Source organism: Schistocerca nitens, chromosome 9, assembly GCF_023898315.1.
Source record: "Schistocerca nitens isolate TAMUIC-IGC-003100 chromosome 9, iqSchNite1.1, whole genome shotgun sequence".
NCBI classification, from domain to species: Eukaryota; Metazoa; Arthropoda; class Insecta; order Orthoptera; family Acrididae; genus Schistocerca; species Schistocerca nitens.
The window spans coordinates 291408695-291432526 of NC_064622.1; the positions used below are offsets into that span (position 1 = coordinate 291408695).

Genomic DNA, 23832 nt, shown 5'->3' on the forward strand with positions numbered 1-23832 from the left:
CTAAATTTGATTGTTTAGAAAGATTCTGAATATGCACTTAAAATATATAAAATTCAAAAAAGCTTCAAGGATCCCAATGGTGCAATGGTCTGAGCTCTGGAAGAATGAAATCAATCCACACAAGTTGCAGACCATATCAAAGATACCTGTGGGGTCTGGTTGTCATTGCAAGATGGATTTCTGTATATGAGGTTGTCCAATGGATATGCAAATCATGGATAGTGGCAATGGAAAAATTGATGTTGCCTGAAGTTTTGTTCAATGCAAAGGTTACCTCTGAAGAAGTTTCTTTGCTGAGAGAATATTGTGAAGCAATGAGTCCACAGGTACAGTCTCAGAACTTGCTACAAGGTGAACACAGCAAGTTCATGGGTTTCCTTCTCCCAACTTTGGCTGCATTGAAACAAGATCTGTGTAAGTTATCCATTAAGCTGACTATGTACAGACCTCCACTTGGTGCAATTATTCTGGGATTGCAGAAGAGGTTGGAACATGCATTTCAAAATATCCAATCCTGTTTGCATGCTTCTGTCCAAAATTCAAAACTAACTGGATGGATCAGCCACATACCTCTGTACCCAAGGGACATATGCTGGAAGCCATGCTGCAGATAACAGCTGTAAGAGACACTGGCAGGGAAGAAGCAGAAGTACTCGAGGACGAGGAGGAAGATGTTTTCTGCTTTGAGAGACAAAATACACTTAGCTGATGTGCTCAAAAAAGATCTTTAACAGTTTTTACTAAATTCTTCAACAGATATACAAATGCTCAATGTGTTTCCCCAATCAAGATCCCCTTTATTAAACATAGTGCAGAATACCAACTAGTGCATCAACAGAGAGCTTTAGGTATAAGAGGGTATTGTGTGGAGAGCAATGAGGGTTGAATTGGGAGATCCAACATTTGAAAAACAACTTTTGTTGAAAAGAAACTAGCACTTCACATGGGATGCACTGAGATAAAAGAGGCTGTAGATGGTGTATTTTGTTATTGATTGACATTAAGGTTTATTTCCTTCCTATGAGTATAAGGTTCATTACTTATTTAGGGACGAGTTACAATTACAATTTTTAAAAGTAATTGAAGTGATGGCTTGACTATTCTGCTATTCACAATTATGTGTCTGGCAGAGGGTTCAATCAACCACCTTCAAGCTGTCTCTATGTTTCCACTCTCGAACAGCGTGCAGGAAAAATGAGCGCTTAAATTTTTCTGTGCGAGTCCTGATTTCTCTTATTTTATCACGATGATCATTTCTCTCTATGTAGGAACGTACCAACAGAATGTTTTTGCAATTTGAGGAGAAAACTGGTGACTGAAATTTCATAACATCCTGTCGTGACAAAATACACCTTTGTTTTAATGATAGCCCTTTCAATTAATGTATCATGTCTGTGGCACTATCTCCCCTGTTTCGTGACAGTACAAAACAAGTTTCCCTTTGAACCTTTTCGATGTCATCTGTCAGTCCCACCTGATGCGGATCCCACACCACACAGCAATATTCCAGAATAGGGCGGACAAGTGTGGTGTAAGCAGTCTCTTTAGTAGATCTGTTGCACCTTCTAAATGTTCTGCCAATGAATCACACTCTTTGATTTGCTCTACCCACAACATTATCGATGTGATTGTTCCAATTTAGGTTATTTGTAATTGCAATCCCTAAGTATTTTGTTGAATTTACAGCCTTCAGATCTGTGTGACTTATCACATGATCGAAATTTACCAGATTTCTTTTACTAATCATGTGAATAACTTCACTCTTTTCTTTATTCAGGGTCAATTGCAACTTTTTGCACCACACAGATATCTTATCTAAATCATTTTGCAATTCGTTTTGGTCATCTGATGACTTTACAAGATGGTAAATGACAGCATCATCTGAAAATAATGTAAGAGGGCTACTCAGATTGTCTCCTATGTCGTTAATATAGATCAGGAACCATAGAGGGCCTACAAACTGTGACCTTTCTGACAGGAAATCATGAATCCAGTTGCACAACTAAGGCGATATTCCATAGGCACGCGATTGGGTAGAAGACGCTTGTGAGGAACAGTGTCAAAAGCCTTCTGGAAATCTACAAATATGGAATCAATTTGACATCCACTGTCGATAGCACTCATTACTTCATGAGTATAAAGAGGTAGCTGTATTTCACAAGAATGATATTTCCTGAATCGGTGTTGACTACTTGTCAATAAACCGTTTTCTTCAAGTTGATTCATAATGTTTGAATACAGTGTATGTTCCAAAAGCATACTGCAAATCGACATTAGTGATATGGGCCTGTATTTCAGGGGATTACTCCTATTTTCCTTTTTGGGTATTAGTGTGATTTGAGCACTTTTTCAGTCTTTAAGTATGAAACTTTCTGTGAGTGAGCAGTTGTATATAATTGCTAAATATGGAGCTATTGCATCAACATACTCTGAAGGGAACCTGACTGGTATACAATCTGGACCCGAGGCCTTGCCTTTATTAAGTGATTTAAGCTGCTTTGCTACACTGAGGATATCTACTTCTATGTTTCTCATCTTGGCAGTTGTTCTTGATTATCATTCAGGAATATTTACTTCATCTTCTTTGGTGAAGGAGTTTCGGAAAACCATGTTTAATAACTCTGCTTTAGTGGCGCTGTCATCAGTGACTTCACCGTTGTTATAGCACAGTGGAGGTATTGATAGCGTCTTGTCACAGGTGTGCTTTATGTATGACCAGAATCTCTTTGGGTTTTCTGCCAGATTCCAAGACAGAGTTTCATTGTGGAAATTATTAAAAGCACTTCACATTGAAGTACACGCTATATTTCAAACCTCTGCAAAATTTTGCCAATCTTGGGGATTTTGCATTCTTTTAAATTTGGCATGCTTTTTTCATTGCTTCTGAAATGGCGATCTGACCCGTTTTGTGTACCATGGGGGATAAGTACCATCACTTATTAATTTATGTGGTATATATTTCTCAAATGCCATTGATACTATCTTTTTGAAATCATTCTATGCTTATGTGATCAGATCGGAAGGGGTGGAGACTTATCTTAAAGAGGCATTAAGAGCATTTTTATCAGCTTTTTAAAATAGGTGTACTTTGTGTTTCTTTTTGCTTTTGCAGTTGCTTTTGATATACAGTAGCTACAGCTGTAACTAAATTACTTTTTCTGGGAAGTAGCTTTTGCTGTGATTTAGTTACTTTCAGAAAATAACTTTCCTAACTCTCAAATTTTTTTTGCAGCTTCATTATTATAACATCTGAAAGGTTGGTTAGCAACCATGCTATCTGACCAAAGGCTTATAATTTTTGTTGATTTCTGCCCTTCAGTGGTTTTCTTTTTACAACCTCTGCTCTATTTTTTGAATGTGCTAATGTACAGCTTATTTAAATAATATTTTTTTCAATAATGCTCAATTTTTATTAATTTTTTTTTAACTTGTAAGATAGAGCTAACAAAATTTCCTAACTCTATGTAGAAAAAAAATTGCAGGAAGTTAATTTTGTGTGTGAGCATGTGGGGAGGAGTGGGATTATGGTTGGGGGAGGGGGGAGTGTAACTTTGGTAGTTCTGCCAAGTATGCAGGACCACCTCGGTACAACTAAGGCTGAAGGAATGGGTGGCCAACATCTGTGTTCAGAGAATCTTGTGCCAGAAAGTGAAAGCTTTAACGCAATTGGGTAGCTCTAATCAAGACTTAAAGGGGCACCACAAACAGCATTGAAAAAGTCTTCACTGTGTCATAAAAAAGGCAAGAACCATGTACTTTTTTCAGATGGTACCACAACTATTCCCTTAAAATAGAGCGGTGTGGGGGGGGGGGGGGGGGGAGATGCTGAAGAACAGACAATATTCTTCTAGAATGAGCTATATGATAAATGATATTTCAGGGCATGAAACTACCTTTACTTGTTTAGTCATGTGGTATCAAAAAGATCATCTGCTGATTCAACATAAACCATCTTTTAAGAAGAGTTTTTTCAGTCTGTTATATGGCACTTCGGTATCACATTAGAAACAGAATGATAATACAGTATTTTTACAAGTCCAGTCAAGTTAATGTATTAAAAAGTATTGGGCTTAAATTCTTCAAATTGATATGGGTTTGATGTTCAGAATCCAACTGTAGTTAGGTTTGCTGTTTAAATATTACTTCAATGAGAACCAAATAAAATTGAAGATAAAGAATGTTATATTTTTTATTTCATGTATCTACAGGATTCTGCAGTGTATGACTTCGTGAAGTGGAAATGTGAAATAAGTTGAAAAAAATAAAAATTTGTTTACAAACTTCAGCATTTTTGTGATATGCTTCTCCCAAATGAATTTTATTTTATTTATCGATATCATTCTCTGATGATCTGTGTTGTGATTATATATCATAGGATGAGGAATGTGCCTGTTTTGTTGTGGGTATATTGTATGCTGTTATGTAAATAGTTATAATCAGTGTCACATTATGGCATCTACAACTTAGGTTCTATTGCAGAAAACTAAATAGGTTTGTTGTAATAAATAAATATGCACATAAACAAGGATTGGGGTAATGTATCTGAGTGTTAAAGGCGTGTGGATACTATAGCTAGATTGTGGTTCAGTAAGTCAAATTTTGCGACAAAGAACTGACTAGAAGCCATTTACTAATGACCATAAAAATTTTACTAACTGATCTTTCTAAAGCTTTACTTAATTTACTATTTATTGCATTGCTTGTATCATCTGTAAACAAAGCAAATTTGGCACCTGGTGTTGCTTCTGGTGATCTGTCATTAATATGCACAGGAACAAGAAACAGTAGTGGAACCTTGTGGGTCACTACATGTAGTTAGTTCCCAGTTGAATAATAGCTCCTAGCTGTGTATGCATATTTCTAATTTTCTGAGAAAAAAGTTGATTTTTTTATTTGGTGATTCGCAAAAAACACAGTTTTAAAAATAAAAATCTCTTGTTTTTAGGTATCTGATGTTAATTTTTTAATTTTTAATTTTAAGTTCTGTCATAGGAGCTAATAAAAAATGAGATTTCCCAATTTGGCAAAGTTTCATAGAGATGGCAGCATATGCTGAAGGCAGAGTTCTCCATGATCTGGGGTTTCATGAGAATCAATTCTTTTCTTGTGTCACATTCTTTAACTAACAAACAAGCTTAATCATAAATGAGGAAGCTAAGAGCCACCTGTAGCCGTGGCAGAGTGTTATGTATCTGCAAATGTAGCCAGAGGGAATTCAGTTGCTAAATGATATGAGGAAGCTTCCAACAAGTCGGCAGAAAAGTACCGCAATCAAAATACTTCAACTCTTTGTAGCAGATGCCAGCTGAATTTCATTCACAATTGTGTTAGGTATACAAACAGCAAATGTAACTAACAAAAATGTGGCCAGTAAATGGAGTACACAACTCAGGGAAGGTTAATTGATGGTGTACAATGAATAATTCAATAGACTGTTGCTGCTGCGGACACCAAAACTGGCAACAGGCAATTGAACAAAACTGAGGCCTCTCAGTTTGATCTCTTTCTATAGGTCTCCAGGAAATGCTGCACTTAAAATAACCAGTCAGACACAATGATTCGACAGCTGTCTTCAAAATGTAAATCACAGTTTAACACAAAAAGAAATGTGTTTGTCACAGTGTAGTTATGTGTCTGTTTGAGAGTGTACTTTACTTAGAAAGACAGTAACAACTCAAAAGCTAGTACAAACATTGTATTGTTATGTGTGTCTATATACCAAGCTACAGGTGAATGGGTCCTTTTCTCAGTTGCATTGTTAAATTAATAGCATAAAAAACCATTTGTTTCCACATACACAGAAAACCAAAGATGTCATCTAAAACTGAAAGATGAGTTCATGAACAGTACGTTAAGTATACAGGGTATTTATAAATGGTGGAACAATCGAAATTTTTTTTATGACTTTATTAAATTTTATAGTCTTTCCTGATTACATTAATAAAACACATTATAGGATTTCAAATGAAAAATTACCTATATATACCCAATATTAAAGTTACAGTCATGTATGCCACCATGCCCCCTTTATTTCTGTTACAGAAACCACTATTATTTCAAAAAGAACTGTAAACTTTCCATTTCCAGTGATTACATGTATGTTACATTGCATATGTTGGTAAAAGTGCAGATTTCTAGTGTCTGTAAATGATTACCTTTGCTGTATTTCCTTTTGTTTCAATGAAGCAGTTTGTTCACATGTTACTGAATGTTTGCTGCACAAGTGCTACATATATTTGTGGAAGTGCATATCCTTTAGTGTGCAATAAATATGAACAATGCAAAACATCAAGAAATTCAATAAAAGGAAATTCCATGGTCACTAGTTCACAAACAAAGCAAGCCACACTGTAGAAAGTAACCTATGTATCACTTTTTCAGGGAAGAAACTCCCACATGGCATGCCTTCTGGTGATTCAAATTTTTGTGTTAACGATGACACTGTTTGTAGTGGATTTGTTGTTGTTGATTTGGACATCTTATCTTCTTTGATAAAGGAAGTGGCGACATGTAAACAATGCGATGATGTAGGCTGTCTGGAAATAACTGAACAACAAAGTAGCAGGAAGGGTTTAGCATCAAAATTAGTTGTTGTGTGTAGATCCTGCAATAAATCTACCTCGAAAATGACTTCGAACATTGTGCATAATTCATATGATGTGAATTTGAAGTTAGTGTATGCAATGCATGCAATATGAAAAGGAAAAAAAGGCTGCTCAAACGTTTTGTGGTTTGATAGACCTTCCTCCTCCTCCCAGTAGGTTCAGCAAGTACATCAAAATACTTTTAGGTGCCTTTATGGTTGTGTCTAAAGCATCAGGGACATTGCTGTTGCACTTTGATGGGACATGGCAATGACGAGGACATCATTCCTTGAATGGTATTGTGAGTGCTACTTCACCGGAGAATGAAAAAGGTGTTGCCACACCTGTCATGGTAACACTGAAGGACATAGTGAACATGAGTGTCCTAAGAATTATGATGGTTTCAGTGGAGGTATGGAGTGTCATGGAGCTCTAAAAATATTTCAGAGGTCAGTGCCCATTTATAACATTAGATATGTGAAGTACCTAGGTGATGGGGACTCTAAAGCTTTCAATAAAATTAATTGGTTCAGTGTTTATGGTGATACCTTGGTAACAAAACTGGAGTGTTGTAGAAATGTGCAAAAGAGGATGGGCGCTGGATTGAGGAAGCTATGAAGAGAAATAAAAGGAAAGTTGCTATCTGGTGGAAAATCTCTGTCTGGCTGAGGCAGAGTTATTATGGACTGGCCATTAGAAGAACTGCACCTCTGAATGATGTTACAGCAATGATTGGTTGGTTGGTTGTGGGGAAGGGACCAAACAGTGAGGTCATCAGTCCCACTGGATTAGGGAAGGATGGGGAAATAAGTCAGCCATGTCCTTTCAAAGGAACGTTACAGCAATGAGAAAAGCTATATGGGCCACTTACTTTCATTAAGTTGTCCACAGATGACCACCCTGTTCACGGACTTTGGCCTAAAGGAGCAGATTCTTGGTGCGGTTAGCAAAAAGCAAAAGAAAGTGGTCAAGTGTACCATCATAAGCATTCTCTTCCTGAGCCTGCAATGAATGAAATAAAACCAATTTTAAGAGAAGTGAGTGACCCTGTTTTGCTTAGTAAATGTCTTCACAGGGGCACTCAGAATACAAATGAAAGTTTCAACCATTGCATATGGGAAAGATTACCCAAGAATGTTTTTGTAGGACTAAGTACATTAAAAGTTGGTGTACTAGATGCAGTGGTATGTTTCAATGATGGAGTGATAGGAAGGTTGGAAGCACTGAGAAATTTAGCCATAAAATGTGGCTCTAATATGGAAGATCAATTGCTTGAATGTGACAGACAATAGGTGTATGACACTGAAAGATTCACTCTTCAAGTTGCCAAAGAAGCAAGAAGTGCTAAAAGGAATGCCAGGAGGAAGCTTGAAGATGAAGAAATGCTGCAGGCTGAAGACTATGCTTCAGGTATGTTCTGAGGCACAGTTTAATTGGACTCATATCTTCATTCCCAATTTCTCACAAGTTGTATTTGTCAAAATTCAGGTACAAGTATTTCCTAAAGTTACTCTAATTTTTCTGTAACTTGCAATAGTCCATACTTCTGTAGTAGACCTAAGCTTTATTGCAGAATCAACTAAATTATAGAAAAAATAACATTTTTATTAGGAAAAAAATTATAAAAATTAGAATGTAAGATATGATATTTTTTATCCTTGTAATATATGTAATAGGTGGAATTAAACAGGTCTGGTACCTCAGCCATCATTTCATGTATATCTGGTAGAAATTTGGTCCCCTTCAAATGTATAACATTGAATTAAATGGTACCTTAATTTGAGGAGGCATTTTGGGAAAAAATGCATCAATTTCTTTGTAATATTATTAATAACCCAAAGGAGTTTCAAAAATATTCAAAATACTTCTAATTTGTTTAAAAAGTGTGCTGCATTACCTGATATCAACAAAAAAATCTGTAAAACATATACATTATAAACAGTGCCTGAAAGAAGTAGGTGTTGATTTTTACATAATATTGAGCCAGAAAAGTACCCTGTATCCTTAAACAAAACATTTCTAGGAATGTATATTTAGTCACAACTAAAGTGATTGAGTGATTGATTGATTTTATTTCATGTTCCATAGGTCCAACTGTGTTGGGTTCACAAGGAACTGGAATGAGTCAGTTTTTTTACAAATACATTATGATAATCTTATAGCATATACAGGCATTTAAGTACATAATTGTATCAAAGTTTATACAGTAATTTCTTTGAACAGCAATATAGAAAAAAGATGATACATATTTTCTTAGAATCATTAAAGCATTACAGAAAAACAGATACAGAGCACAAATGGATACAGAGCTCAAGTCAAATAACATTCTTAGTGGCAATATGTCAACTTGTATTATATGATATTAAAATCTTGCAATTTATTTATTTAAAAATAAAATCTATATTGTAAAAAGCTCTTTTGAGCAGAAATATTTTTAATGCTTTCTTAAACTTACTCTTGTTATGAATCTCTGTCTTTATTTCAGGAGGAAGAGTTTTTTTTTCCAGTGTAGTGGACACCATTTTGCACCAAGCTCAGATCTCTATGCTCACTGTGTATGTCATTCTTCCTCTGTGTGTTGTGCTGATGATAATTACTGTTTGGTTGAAACATCTCTATATTTTTACAGACAAAACACCTGAGTGAAAAAATATATTGGCATGTAGTTGTGTATGTTTTAAGTTTTCAAAAGCTATTTTTACATGAGTCTTTTGGATGCAATCCATGTATAACTCTTAAAGCTTGCTTCTGAGCAATTAACACTTTCCTTGCTAATGACTGGTTGATGTGTTCAATGACTGAGTGAAAATAACCATAGTATGCCACTTTTGCAGTGTTAGGTTCAACACATATAGTGACAAACCATAAAGCAACGTAGCAGAGCTAAGCCTCTTACAGAGATCTCTAATATGTGAAGGTCAGTTCATTTTCTTGTCAATGTGCGCTCGAAGAAATTTTGTTGTTTTCATTCTTTCTATTGGCTGATTACCACATGTCACACTTATCTCCCACTCTTTTTATATTTTTGTACAGAGCTGAATAAGGCTGGTGTTACTGGAATTTAATGAGAGACCATTCACCTTGAACCAATTAACCACATCTGAGAGTATGTGATTAATGGATTTCTCAAGATTCCCATCTGTTCTACTGCTAATAAAAATTGTGGTATCATCATCAAATAATGTAAATTTACACAGCAGACTTGTGCATGATGGTAGATCATTTATAAAAATTAAGAATAATATTGGCCCAAGAATTGAGTCCTGAGTCACTCCATATGCAATGGAACTCCATTCAGAAGGTTTAGAGACATCACATACTCCACCTGAACTATTCAAGACAACTTTTTGTTTTCTGCCTTGAGATATGACTGTAGCCAATTGCCTGCAACACCACTTATACCTACTAATTTTGCTTTTTGTGAGAGAATCTGGTGAAAACACAGTCAAATGCTTTAGACAAATCACAGAAGGCACCATTTTCTCATTATGTGTTTCTAGGACTTCAGTTGCAAGTGCATAGATTGCGCCTTCTGTTGAATGGCCCTTTTGAAAGACATATTGGCTATTGCTAGGAACTCCATTCTTCATGAGATGATCAGTAATTCTTACATGTATTAGCTTTTCTAGAATGTTAGAGAAATCTGTCAGCAAAGAGATAGGTTGAGAGTTAGTTAATTCAGTTTTATTTCCCTTTTTGTACAGGGGCTTCACAATGGCATACTTAAGTCTACTGCGAACAACACCTTTCTGAATGGAAGCATTGAAAATATGACAGAAAATGTCCCTTATCCACATACAAGAACATTTCAATAAATTATTAGAAATATTATCAATCCCTTTAGAGTTCTTACTTTTTAGAGACATGATGATTTTTTTGAATTTCATCAACAGTGCCAGGATTAAAGTGCATTTCTGGAATTGTGTTTCAATATACAGCTTGACAAAGAGTTAAGGCTTCATCAACATTGGGCTTGCAGCCTATCTGTTGACTTACTAATAGGAAATGTTTATTAAAATCTCAGCCACTGGGTTATCCACTAGGGTACCTTCATATCTGATTTTATTGACATCTTCTTTGCTCATTGTATGTCTTCCTGTTTATTTTTTAAAATGCTCCAAAGTGTTTTTATTTTATTATTAGAATTCTGTTTTCTTCTCATAATAAAGGGCTTTTGATTTCTGTATTAGTTTCTTTAAAATTTTGCAGTATAATCTGTAGTGTTCCCATTTTTCTACATCTTTAGATAATCTTATTGCAGCATAAGTTTCCCTTTTGGTTTTACATGACTGTTTTATACCTTTTGTAATCCAAAGCTTACTTACAGGGAAGCACTGTTGCTGACCCATTTCTTTGGAAATATTTCTTCAAAAAGAGCACAGAATTGATTTATAAAACAGTTAAATTTAGTATCACTATTATCAAGGCTACATACTGAATACCAATCCATTGGATGCAACCTATGGGTGAAAGTTTCTTTTGCCTCTTTGTTCATTATTCTTATGCACTTCCATTGAGGAAATTGTTTTTTGAAGAGATTAACATCACAAAGAGTGAGAATTTGTCCATTAGGGTCTGAAAGCCCATTTATAACTTGACTGACAGTATAATTCTTATATCTACTTACTTCTAAAAAAATATTATCTATCATAGTTTGGGACTCAGATGGAATTCTTGTTGGAAAGTTTATTACCAGTATCAGATTATAAAGGTCATCACAATCTCAAAGTCAATTTTATTCTTATTTTCTGTCATAAAATTTATACTGAAATCACCTAAAACTACAATATCCTTCGCTTTTGAAAGTAACCCTGACAGAAGGAGTTCCATTGAATGCAGAAAAGTTTTTATATCACCTGAAGGAGACCTGTAGACAGCCAACACTATTATTGGGTGGAATTTAGTTATTATTTCTGTGGCACATGCCTCAAATTGTTGTTCCACACAATATTTATTAATATCTATAGCTTTGTATGCTACACTGTCCTTAACATAAATTGCTACTCCACCTTTATCTTTACTTTCCCTACAGTAGTATGTTACTAAACTATAACTTACTATAGATGGCAAGGCACATTTATCAGTAACATGGTGCTTAGTTAAGCACAAAATCTGAGCATTGTTTATACAATCCTTTTCATTAATATTAATAAGAAGTTGATCTGTTTTGCTTAAGAGGCCTCTTATATTTTGTTGCAAGAAAGAGATACCTTCCTCTTGATTTTTTATTCTGTTGGTGCTATTGTTACCTGACTGAGAATGCAATGGAGTTTGCCATGAGACAGGAGGGAAGAGATACGTGACACTACCTACCATTGTCCCTTTTTTTTCTTCAGGCCCACACATAAAAAATTGTTGAGATGTGAAGGAGGCTCAGTATTTCTTCTGTACAACAACCTTTTATTTGGATTGCTTGAGGAAGATTTCTTCCCATTTGCATGTGGAATTTATGTTTTCCCAGTAGATGTCACATCTTTTTCTTCTTCAGATGATGTTAATCTTGTAGGTGAAATCAAAACTTCAGTATAGGAGAGTGTTTTAGATAGACATAGTGTTTCGGTTTGTACACCAGCTGACAAGTTATTTTTCTCATTTCCATCACTTGGATGTCCTTGTATTCCCATTTCTTGGACAGTTTGTGACTTGTTTCCCTTAATTATATTACTAATATATTCTCTAATTTGATGACACATAAATCACTTTCCCTTGTTGTTTAAGTGCATGACATGCCTGGTACTTCATGGGAATGACATTTGAGGAAAGATGCATTAGGAAATTCTTTAGCAATTTTCTGTAGTTTCCTATTAGTATTTTCGATTTCTTTGTTGACACATGATGTAGGAATTAAGTCATATCTCATTGGTATGCTCGAGGGGATGACGTTTACATTTCGTAAATTGTTTAGGACTTTCACTGTTTCTCTGACAGCCTGTTTAGCATTATTATGGTACACATCATTAGAACCTCCTATTAAGATAACTTCATCATTTTTTGTGAGTGTCTCCAATAGTTTATTGCAATCCTTTGTTACTTCATACATAGGTGCACCTGGTTTTACGAAAGATGTTATGTTAATGTTCACTTCACTAAGCATCTTTGAGGTATTTCGTCCTTGACTATCAGCTAAAATGTGGGCTCATTGTATTACATTATTTGAAAAGTGAGTCGCTACACAATAGAATGCACTTCAAATAGAATATCCGTAGAGGTCATATGCAGACATCAGTTTTATATAGGTTGTGGACCCCAGTTCAAAGTAATTGTTTAAAAATTGCATATTGTCTATGGAAGCCTAAACAAGTAAATGACAGTACACCATAAACCAAACAACAGACAATGCAAAAACTGAATAGATTGGTGCCACAAACATAGGCACCACCACTACTTTGAGTCATTCACTATGGTATAATCTTTTTTCCATTTCCACAATAACCACAACACATGCCACAGAGAGAATTTTAAACTTCAAACACACCATTTAAAGCTCTGTGCTCAAACACCAGAGTACATGGAGTTAGAAAAATGCAATAAAATAAAAAGTTGTAGTGTATTTACCATGGAACTTGGTTCTCTGAAAAAATTGCTTTTCAATCTTCGGGTGGAAAAGTACTATTACTCTACTGAAGAATTCATTGAGGACAGTTGCACAGTTTGAACAAAGGAATCATATATTTCATTTTTGTACTCTGAAAACTACAATAAGTATTTGTGTAACTATATCTCATTAATGTATATAAAATAATGTAAACTTTTGTAGGTCTCCTAAAATGTTCTTATTATAAAACTTAACATGTTGCCTATACAAACAAACTGAATGATTTGAAACTTTGTGTAATAAAATGCATAGACCTCATTTCACATTTCACTAGTGGTCTAATGAACTGCCAGTGAGGACCACACTCTATAAACACGATCAGCCAGGGAAGTCACAGAGCCATACCTTAGCTTTATGGGTTTCATACATTTATGATGTTTCATAGATCTCATCAAGTTTAAATTTGAATTAGTTAAATATGATATGACATACTTTTCAGTACATAAATCCATAGTGAGGAGATCTGTAGTACATGCAGAGCTGGGCCCTGCATATTTGGCCATCACACTCATGAATATACTTTGCAGGCCAGGCATAGCCCCTGCATTATCTCATGGAACTATTTGTCAACAGATTCACTGAGCTAAGCCTCCTGCAGCTGCCAGCTGCATTGCACCACTACATGGTGTGCAGGTCTTGGTAAACAGTGCTGCAGCACAGGCATCTATTTGTGTCCATGTGATCACGTGTCCACATAACACTGTATCTGTGTTCCTCTGTGATGAGTATTTATGTTGCTGCTGAGCCCCTCAATAGCAGATCAGCTACAGCCTCCAGGTAGACTGCCAACCATACCTGAGATTGTGCTACGGACACTGATGCCTGCCACTCATGCTACCCAACTGACAGTGCTACCTCAGGCCTTCACCAGGCTCACAGTTGCTGCCATGCAACCACTGCTCCAGAAGACCTCACTTCCTCCACTCAATACTGCTACAGATGATCAGGGACTTTGTCCTATTGGGCTGCCACAAATCATCACAGAAGGTAATTTCTGTTGTATTGTTGTATTTTCACAAAAGGACATTTCAGATTTATTCATGTGTGGTCCTTCATCCTCAAATTGAACTGAATGTAGTTTGATCTCAATGAACAGTGTTGCTTCAAGAATGCCAATCAGTCATTACCTTATTACATCAATGGGCAAGGCACTATAGTTGGCGATGAGGGTATTGGTTTTGTGTGTTTTTTTCTCAGTGCTCTTCTTTCATCCACCATATACCTCAGTTGGCATCATGGATACTAGCTTCATGATACATGTGACACTTGGAGTTTGTGTAGATTCTCTGTGTTGTACTCTTCTCTATGATTACAATGGATTCTGTTATATCATGATGCTAGTAAAACTGCAAATCTTGCAGAAGGCAGACAGTTGACTTCCACACCACACTTGTGTTTGGTCAGGCAGTTGTGGAGATGCCTCTCCCTCGACTGCCCCCACTGCTAGGCCAGGTTCTGTTCTACCTCCCTCTGTGGCACCTCCGACTCTGGGACCAGCTACCAATATACCACTGGCACAATCGCTACTGGCTGGCCCAGCATGGACCTATACACTGCTGGCACACACACTGCTGGCCCACCTGCTCCACAACACCAGCCTGCATGTCACCAGTCCCAGAACTTCTTTCAATTCCTGCACCACAAATTCTGCCACCTCCTTTGCTGCAGGTCCTGCCAACTCCTGCAAGAATGGACACTGTCTGCTGTGATACCATCCGCTCCAGATCCATCAGCTTCAGCACCTGACCACTGTTTGCTGGTTGCTGCACCATATCCTGGCCTCACATGTCACCTGGCTGCCTCCCCTCCACCACAGTGAGCCCAATGATGCTATGTTGTGTCATGATTTGCCCAGATGATGCAGCAATATCTGGCCCTCTTCCTGTGGATGGCGGTGCCCAGACAGGATGAGAATGATGTGGTCACTTTCCCTGTTCCCAGATGTCTCTTCCTTCATTTTACTGGACCCAAGTTTTTCTTGACTGCTTGCATGTTTTCTACTATATTGATCTTGCTTGTGTGCATGTTGGTGGGGCAGTTACTCATACTCCTTGGGTTGTGCTAGCCTGTATTCGCATCTTCTCAAGGCGGAGTGTGTCCACCGTGTACCAGACATGGAATGTTCTCTTCGTATTTTTCACACCTATGTTCACTAGTTTAGTAGGCTTTCCTTTATAATTCATGTTCCTGTCAAGCAGCTGCCCCTTCTTGAGACTGGTCTCTCTTCCACATAACTTGGGCTGTTTGTCCCTATGTTCTTCCTGTGTGCATTCCCTTACATGCTGTTGTCAGCCTGGGTCTTTCTCATGTTTCTCAATGGATTCAGGTTCCAGTTTCTTTGCTACATATTCTCACTCACTAGAGCTCTCATTGTCTCCAGCCCATTCATTCCAGGGTTGGGCGACTCCAAACCTGTTACAATTTTTTCCATTGCATTTAGACAGGTCATCCAAAGGTTTTTGTGTTTGTGCCTAGTTGGATCACTGCCAGCCCATTGCTGCCCTGTTATTGTGCAATGCGGCATTCCAATTCTTGAATGAAATTCTCACTCTGCATTTGAGTGTGAACTGATATGAAACTTCCTGGCAGATTAAAACTGTGTGTCGGGCTGAGGAGACAAGGTACTGGCAGAATTAAAGCTGTGAAGATGGGTCATGAGTCGTGCTTGGGTAGCTCAGTTGGTAGAGCACTCGCCCGAAAAAGGCAAAAGGTCCCGAGTTTGAGTCTCGGCCTGGCACACAGTTTTAATCTGCCAGGAAGTTTCATTCCAATTCTTGTTCACAGGCTTCTATGACAAAAGTTGTTCTGGTGTCTGGTTTCACCCTGTCAGTTGTTGACCACTTTGAGGCTGATGCCAGATCTTTCATCTGCCCAGTCATCCACGACTCTGTTCCAGCCTGTCTTCTAGCTGCCAGCCCAGCTAGTGCTGCAGCTGTCATTGGTGCCACCTCTGCGCCCATTTCCACACTAGGTAGGGCCATCCACACTTGTACCGATATGGCTGCCCCTTTTGTGGCTGACCGTTTCTATGATGGCACCACTGCTGCCTATTTTGGCACTGCCACAGCCATCCCTGTGACTGAACTCGCCGTTAATACCGGGCCTCTTGACAGTGCTGCTGTTGCCACCACTGCCACTGCTACTGTCTCTGTGGATATTGTTGCTGCTGTCCCTGTGGTTCCTTCCTTTTTCATGCCAACCTCCTCTTGCTAGACCCATTTGATGTCATTCTGACCACTGCCATTGCCACGATCACCTCTTCCTCTACCTTCCCTGCATCCCGCCAGCTGGTGCCGCCAGTCCCATTGTGTGTCCTTCCAGGCCTGAGTTGGGCCTCCATGAACTCTTTTCTGCTGGCTCAGCCTCTGTGTTTTTTTCCCAACATCACCTATTACACATGGATGCGTTTCCTACAAGAACACATCATGCTTTTTTTGTCAGAATCACTCTTTTTGTTCACTGCCTGATTGTCTTATTGTCTCATCCCAGTCCACTCTGGTGGCTGCCAAGAGCCTGCTACCCTGTTTGCTGCACTTCTCTGAGATCTGCCTCAAGGGGGAAGGAGTCACTGCACATTCAGCCACCACACTTGTGGATATGCTTCTGGGCCAGGTGTGGCACCAATATTATCTCAAGCTGCTGTCTGTCAACAGATTCATTGAGCAGTTTACCTCTAAGCCTCCTGCAACCACCATTACATGGTGTGCAGATCATGGTAAACAGCACTGCAGTCTTAGGCATCTACTCATGTTCAAATGCTCACATGTCCCCATGACAGTGCCCGTGTTCCTCTGCAGTGAGTACTTAGTGAGCCACTGAGCCCTTGACAGCCAGTTGAGCTATGGCCTCCAGACAGTTTGCCAGCCCCACCTGAGACTATGCTCCATACCCTGACACCTGCCACTGCTGCTACCCAACTGACAGTGCTGCCTTGTGCTTTCACAACACTCTCAGTTTCTGCCATGCGTCCACCACTCCAGAAGACCTTGTTTTGTTAGCTATGCACTGCTACCAACTATTGTGGAATTTGTTCTAGTGGGCACTGGCTATGTATGGTCACATAAGATTATTTCCATTGTTTTCCTGTATTATCACAGGACATTTCAGTGTTATTGCTGTGTGGACCTTTGTCCTCAAACTGTAATGACTGTAGTTCATGCTCAGTAAACAAACAATGTTACTACAAGCTTGCCTTTTAGTCGGTACCTTAGTAAACAACTTGGCAGGTCACTTTAAGGTCATCAAGGATGTAGAGCATGGCATAAGATATATCACACACAAATGTGCATAAGCACATGCACACACACAAATACTGACACACACACACACACACACACACACACATGTGTTCTCTTGATAACTGCTCTCTAAACTCCATGGTTAAATCATCATTTACAATTCTGTGGTACAATATTTTTCTTCTGCAACCTGAACCTAACTGGTCAGTGTATTTTATTGTTAAAATTTTATCATCATGATTAGATAAACTATTGACCATTGGTTTTACATCTAATGACTATAGGTTTTTGGGTATAAAAACAAATTGTCAGTGGCTATTGCATTATGTCTTCAGCCCTCAGAATGAATTTTACTGTGGAAAATAATACAAAACTGGGAATCAACAATCCTAGGTATCCTCAGTCATTACCATGTGATAGAAAATCAACATTAAAGTCCACACAAACAATGATTCTCCAGTTAAGTCTATGTACCATTATCAAAACTGTCTCCACGTGCTTTATTAAGCTTAAGATATTTATCCTCTTAATTAAAACTTTATTGAACATCTTGCTTGGGTGATGGTCAACAGCATGTGAAAATTTTACAAAATGCATAACATTGTGCTGTCTGTGATAATGTTATTTATTCTGCTACTTGTTTCAGTTACAATGAATGTAGTTCACACTCAATGAATTTAGTTCACAATGTTATGCATTTTGTAAAACTTTATTGCAAGGGCAATTCTATTGATACTGAACAATAACACAAAGGGGACTGAAGAAAAAAATGCAAAGAACTAAGAGAACACACTATGTTCTTACACATCAATTGTATACAACTGAGAACACAATGGCTCTTTTGCATAATTGCAAATGTGAAATTATTGAGTAACATCCACCACTAATATATACCTAATGATTTCCACCACTTCATTTTTCAGTGAAGTTTCTGACATGACATTTTGACAGGAATGCTCTCATATATTTACACTTTACAGTTTCCATAAATGGTGACTTGCTCATTGAATCTTAACATGAGAATCTAAGAAATGGTGCCTTGTGATAGTAATCAACTGAAACTTCTGCAGTAAATATTACTGTAGTCAATGTTGAAGATTCTGTTTTTTATTATATCTAACAAGGCTGCTTGTCAAAGTTATTGTTATTCTGCACCAAAAGACTAACTTATTTAGTTATAAATAAAATTATCATCTGACTGACAGATTAGATTCTGATTGAATCTTAACATGAGAATCTAAGAAATGGTGCCTTGTGATAGTAATCAACTGAAACTTCTGCAGTAAATATTACTGTAGTCAATGTTGAAGATTCTGTTATTTATTATATCTAACAAGGCTGCTTGTCAGTGTTATTGTTACTCTGCACTGAAAGACTGACTTATTTAGTTATAAATAAAATTATCATCTGACTGACAGATTAGATTACTCCACTTATGCCTTTAGGTAGGATTTATTACTCAGTTTTTCTTCCACAAAAGCAATTACTTTAGTATTGAAATGAGATGTAATATTAGAATGATGTTATCAGCATAGCAGGAACAGAAGTTGACTATTGTTAAATTTATTTGAGGTGTTAAAGTATCTCCGCTGTCAGTTCAACAAAATTGCAGGTAGTAGACATGTAGTTACCTCTTTCACAAATAATGTTTTCTGTAATCATATATAAACTTAACTCTCTAATGATTTTCATTTAATTTTTTTATCACAGAGATATTTCAAGAGAGGTGGAGAACCGTATTACCTCCTCCTACATCACTCTCATGTCTATATTTAATTAGTCTGAATTTGTAACATGCAATTTTAAATACGTAGGAAATGTAAAAATATAATTTTATATAGGATGTTACTGATACTCTGAAAATATGAACAACATTTCAGTTCATGGAACAATATATCAGAAACAGTTCAACAGTAATTTGTTTATCTTCTATTTATCACTACATTTAAGGCTAAGAGAAAGTTACTTTCTATATTCTGTTTGTTTCCAGGTTACCTGGTTTTTGAAGCAATTTCACAGATTTGACTACAATGCTTAATATAACTACTCACATGTGGCTGGAACTGGGAGAACGCTGGGCTGAATAGGGTGCAACTTCGGGTCCTTCTGTAATACTGTTTGGAATTGTTGCCTCCCAGAGTGAATTGCTGGCACTGAAAGAATTTGTTGTCACTCCCATCAAACTCTGCTGGCGCATAATTTCTGGTTGGTTAATGCTGCTTTGTCTGGTGTACATGACACTGGACATACTTGCAGTCTCAGATGGATAAAAATCTGTGCTAGCACCAAGGTATGCCACTGTGTGATACAAGAAAGAAACAAACGAGAAAACTTAGATAGCGTATTCTCCATAATATACAAGTCAGTTAAATTTCATGAGACTGCTATTTAATTTATAGTGCTTGTAGTATAGCAAGGATAGACTAGGTAGCAGAATGGAAGGTAGTCAACAGGGTTAGTTCTCATTGCCACAAGGTATTTTTCTTTATTTCACCAACAATTAGGCCATTAGATATGATATTCCTTTTATGACATATTAAATATCCACTTTACATTTTTTTTCACAGGCACTGATTTCAAAGTGAACTACCAAAAAGGTCATAGAATTTTAAGGAGATGATTTTTGTTACTGAATAATTTTGTGGGTAGTGATAACTTATGAAGTTGCCACTGATAACAACATAACTAAAGTTACTCTTACTACCAGCATGATGGAAATACAACAATGGCAACCAGATAATATATTTATCTCGTCATCACAATGCTGATGATTATTACAAACCAACATCTTTATAAGGATACAAGATAAATAACCCACAAAACAACATCTGTGGACACTGCTGGTATTAGAAGATTAAGGAATGAGTATTTACACCAAAATATTTGAAAACTGAAACAAAAGAGTGATAACTGAATTTAATTTTACACCCCAAATTCCATCCCTGACAATACACAAATGATTAAGATTGCACAACTGTACATGACTTTGTGAATTCGATTTGGAATGGCACCTGCACATAATGCAGCCAGAGACTCTAAATCTTGTGGTGTGAATTGAAAGGGTGTCTGGATATGTTCCTAAGGTATCACACATCTTACACTTTCTACATGAGTTTCTGTGGCATCAACAGCAATTGCTCAAGGACTGTGATGGATAGCTTTCTGACCAGTCATATCAGCCATATCTTAAACACACTTGGTGTGTAAGATGTCAGACTATGTACAAACATGGAATCAGGGGTGCCTATTTTTCTCAGACAATGTACAAACATGTCATCAGCCTATTGTTGTTCAGAACAGGTTTCCACAGTCTTTGCCATATGTGGCTAGGCAGTTCTCTGCTGAAATATGGCATGTGGGGTTTCTTCTAGGAGGAGCAGTAGATTGTGCTTGGAAACCTCCCTGACATACTGAATTTATTCACGTTGCCTCAGTATAAAGGAATCAAGAACAATTGTTAGTTAGTTACATGTCCCATGGATCACACTGCTAGATCCTAATGCTGTGGAATAAGTCATTTTACATTCCCACTTCTTTCTTTCTTTTTCTTGTTTCTACCCCACTTTTCACACATTACAGTGATAGAAATTCTCCTCTAGACTAGAAAGCCTTGTCAAGGAGAAACTTTCTCCGTTGGTTTTCAGACTTTTCTTCATGGTCTGTCAGACATTTTATATCATTGGATCAGTGATCAAAAACTTTTGTTGCAGCATTTGTTCTGTTTGAACTGTACTGGTTTATTTACAAGAAATGTCATTAGGGAATAAATATACTGTGAAGCAACACTGTGAATTCCCAGCTCCTTAAGCAGATATCTACAAGATTATTGTGGGTGATCACCACATATTATTCTTGCAGCTCATTTTTGCATAATGAATTCTTTCTTTCTTAAAGATGAGTTACCCCAGGACATTATTCCACATGACACTGTAGAATGAAAATATGCAAAACATGTCAATCTACTAATTTGTCTATCCTCAAGATCTTCAGTGATCCTAAGTGCAAATGTGGATGAAATAAGTAGTTTTGAGGAGTTTCAAAATGTTATTTTTCCAAATTACATTCTCATCAATATGCACACCTAAGAGTTTTGAAGTTTCCACCCTGTTTGTTATTTCCTCACCTTGCGTTACACAAATTATTTAAGTAGTGCCCCTAGATGTGCAGAACTAGATATGGTGTGTCTTTTTATAATTGAGGGTGAGACCATTCACAGAAAACTAGTCAGTGACACTTTTAAGAACACTGTTTATCATTTATTCTGTTTCTGTATGAATTGATTGCAGTATTAGTGCTACCTGGAGGAACAATAGTGGACATAAGGCTGAGCCCCAGTCAGAATTATGCCCCCAGCCTATATTGCTTTAATTAATAAGTACAACTTCCTGTGTTCTTCTGGGTGATATGACATTATTTGTTGGTTGCCTATCCAAGGGGAGTACAACCCCCACCCCTCCAGCCTCTGAATAAAAATAAAAAAATAATAATAAAAAAATGGAATTATTTCTTCAGAGCTATATATTTTCAATTTTTTTACAAAACAACATTATCTACTTCAAAATACTCTCCATTATAACTAATACATTTGTCCCACTGGTGCTTCCACAGTTCAAAACATTATTTGCAGTCATCTTTAGAAATGGCTGACAGCTCCTCTCTCATTCTTTCTTTTTTTTTTTTGTTTTTAGTGTTGTCGAATCAGTGTTCTTTCATACCCCCTTTCATGCATGGATATGAGTAACAGTTATACAGAGCCAGGTCAGGTGAGTAAGGCGCATTGGGCAGCATTAAGTGTTTCAACCCGATATGTTCCTTTTGATTGTCAGTCAGAACCTGATGAACAAACTGGCAGCAACATTTTTCATTCCCAAATATTCAGTTACAATTCACAGAAATGAGCTCCAAGATAACCCACTAATCTCTGACAGTTGATCAATTGGCTGTTGACTGTCTATGAGCACAAACTCTCAAATTTTTTCAATATTTTCACCAATTTGGGCAGCTGACAGACATCCAGAATGAGGTTTGCCATCAATCAACATGTCACCATTTTTAAATTGAGCAAACTACTAATACATTTGCGTTTTTCCCATAGCATCACATTGGTAAGCTATTTTCAACATTAAAAGAGTTTCAGTAGCAATTTTGCTGAATAGAAAATACAATTTCACAGCTGCATCTTGTTCACTTAAACTTGCCATCATAAAAAATGAAATGAGACCAAAACAACACTGGCAAAAATAATCACTTCAGACAAACAGGACAAGCCAGGTCAACAACACAGGCAGCACTGAACTGGCAACAAGTTGTGCTCTACATGCCTAGTGGCAGAAACATGTACTACACAAGCTCCACCCATGACAATGTTACTCAGTTTTTTTTCTGTTTTTTTTTTTAATTTTTTTTTTGGGGGGGGGAGGTACTCCCTCATACCATCAAGTCCATAAAACATCAATTTATCTAGGAGGATCACTATGATTCTCACAGTCAAATGCCTTAGATAGGTCACAGGAAATACCAACTGGTATTGCCGTGTTGGCACTTCAGGCGAGCCCACTTTGAATGTGTCATTGCAGTGATACAGGATACAGAGTGTTTTCAACCAGAGTAGCTCCTAAAGTGCATACAGCCTTCACTGTGTAGGTTGAAGTGAGATACATCCAAAAATATTCCTTTTTTCCTCTCTGCTTGCCTGTTACATCACTTATATCCTCATTGTAGTCTGAGGAGTTCATGGTTTCTGAATAATGGGAGGTGACACAACAGAATACGTATTACCAGTCTAGCCTGTATTGAACTCACAGAACAACAGATCCATATATGTTAGAGGACTCAAGCATCAAGCAAAGACTGTGGAAGAAATGCTGTATTGTACATTTTACCCAGACAGAAATCAGTCATTACTTGGGTCACATTGAGTGACTTTATATGACACTGTTTCATCCCCTTGATCATTCACTGCTGTGTAGCAGCATGCCCATACAAGGTGAAATAATATTGTTGACACACTCATTTCCTGAAGATTGACCATTCTCTCTTTTTCAAACTCATTTTAATTCTGATACTGTTTCATTTAATGTTGACAACACATACTGGCTGCTGCTTTGTTTGGCAGCTCTTCACTGAATGAGCCTGGTAAAACACTAACATTTCTGGTTACACATGAGAGGATATGCTAAACACACTCCATATCTCTGCATTCTTAATCACATATTGCTGGTACACTGTTCCGTACATTCTTGTAGTTGTGATTGGATTCAGTCATTCCTTACGAATGATACATTACTGTATATGAACCCGTCTTTCAAATAGTCAGAAGACATGTGTTGTCCTTTTATAATAAACTATCTTGGAATTCAGATGACCTGGTAAATATTTTTCTCGCAACTGAAGTCCCTGAGCAAATATTTACTGG

General features: G+C 37.2%; 1 protein-coding gene across 1 annotated transcript in view; it reads right to left on the reverse strand.

The window, feature by feature from the left end:
* Window positions 1-23832, reverse strand: part of LOC126203385 (rabphilin-3A) — a 1010032-nt gene that overhangs the window by 80033 nt on the left and 906167 nt on the right. Inside the window, exon 11 of the mRNA XM_049937683.1 lies at window positions 19469-19715. Coding sequence (XP_049793640.1) covers window positions 19469-19715 — 247 coding nt within the window. The remainder of the gene's footprint in view (window positions 1-19468; window positions 19716-23832) is intronic.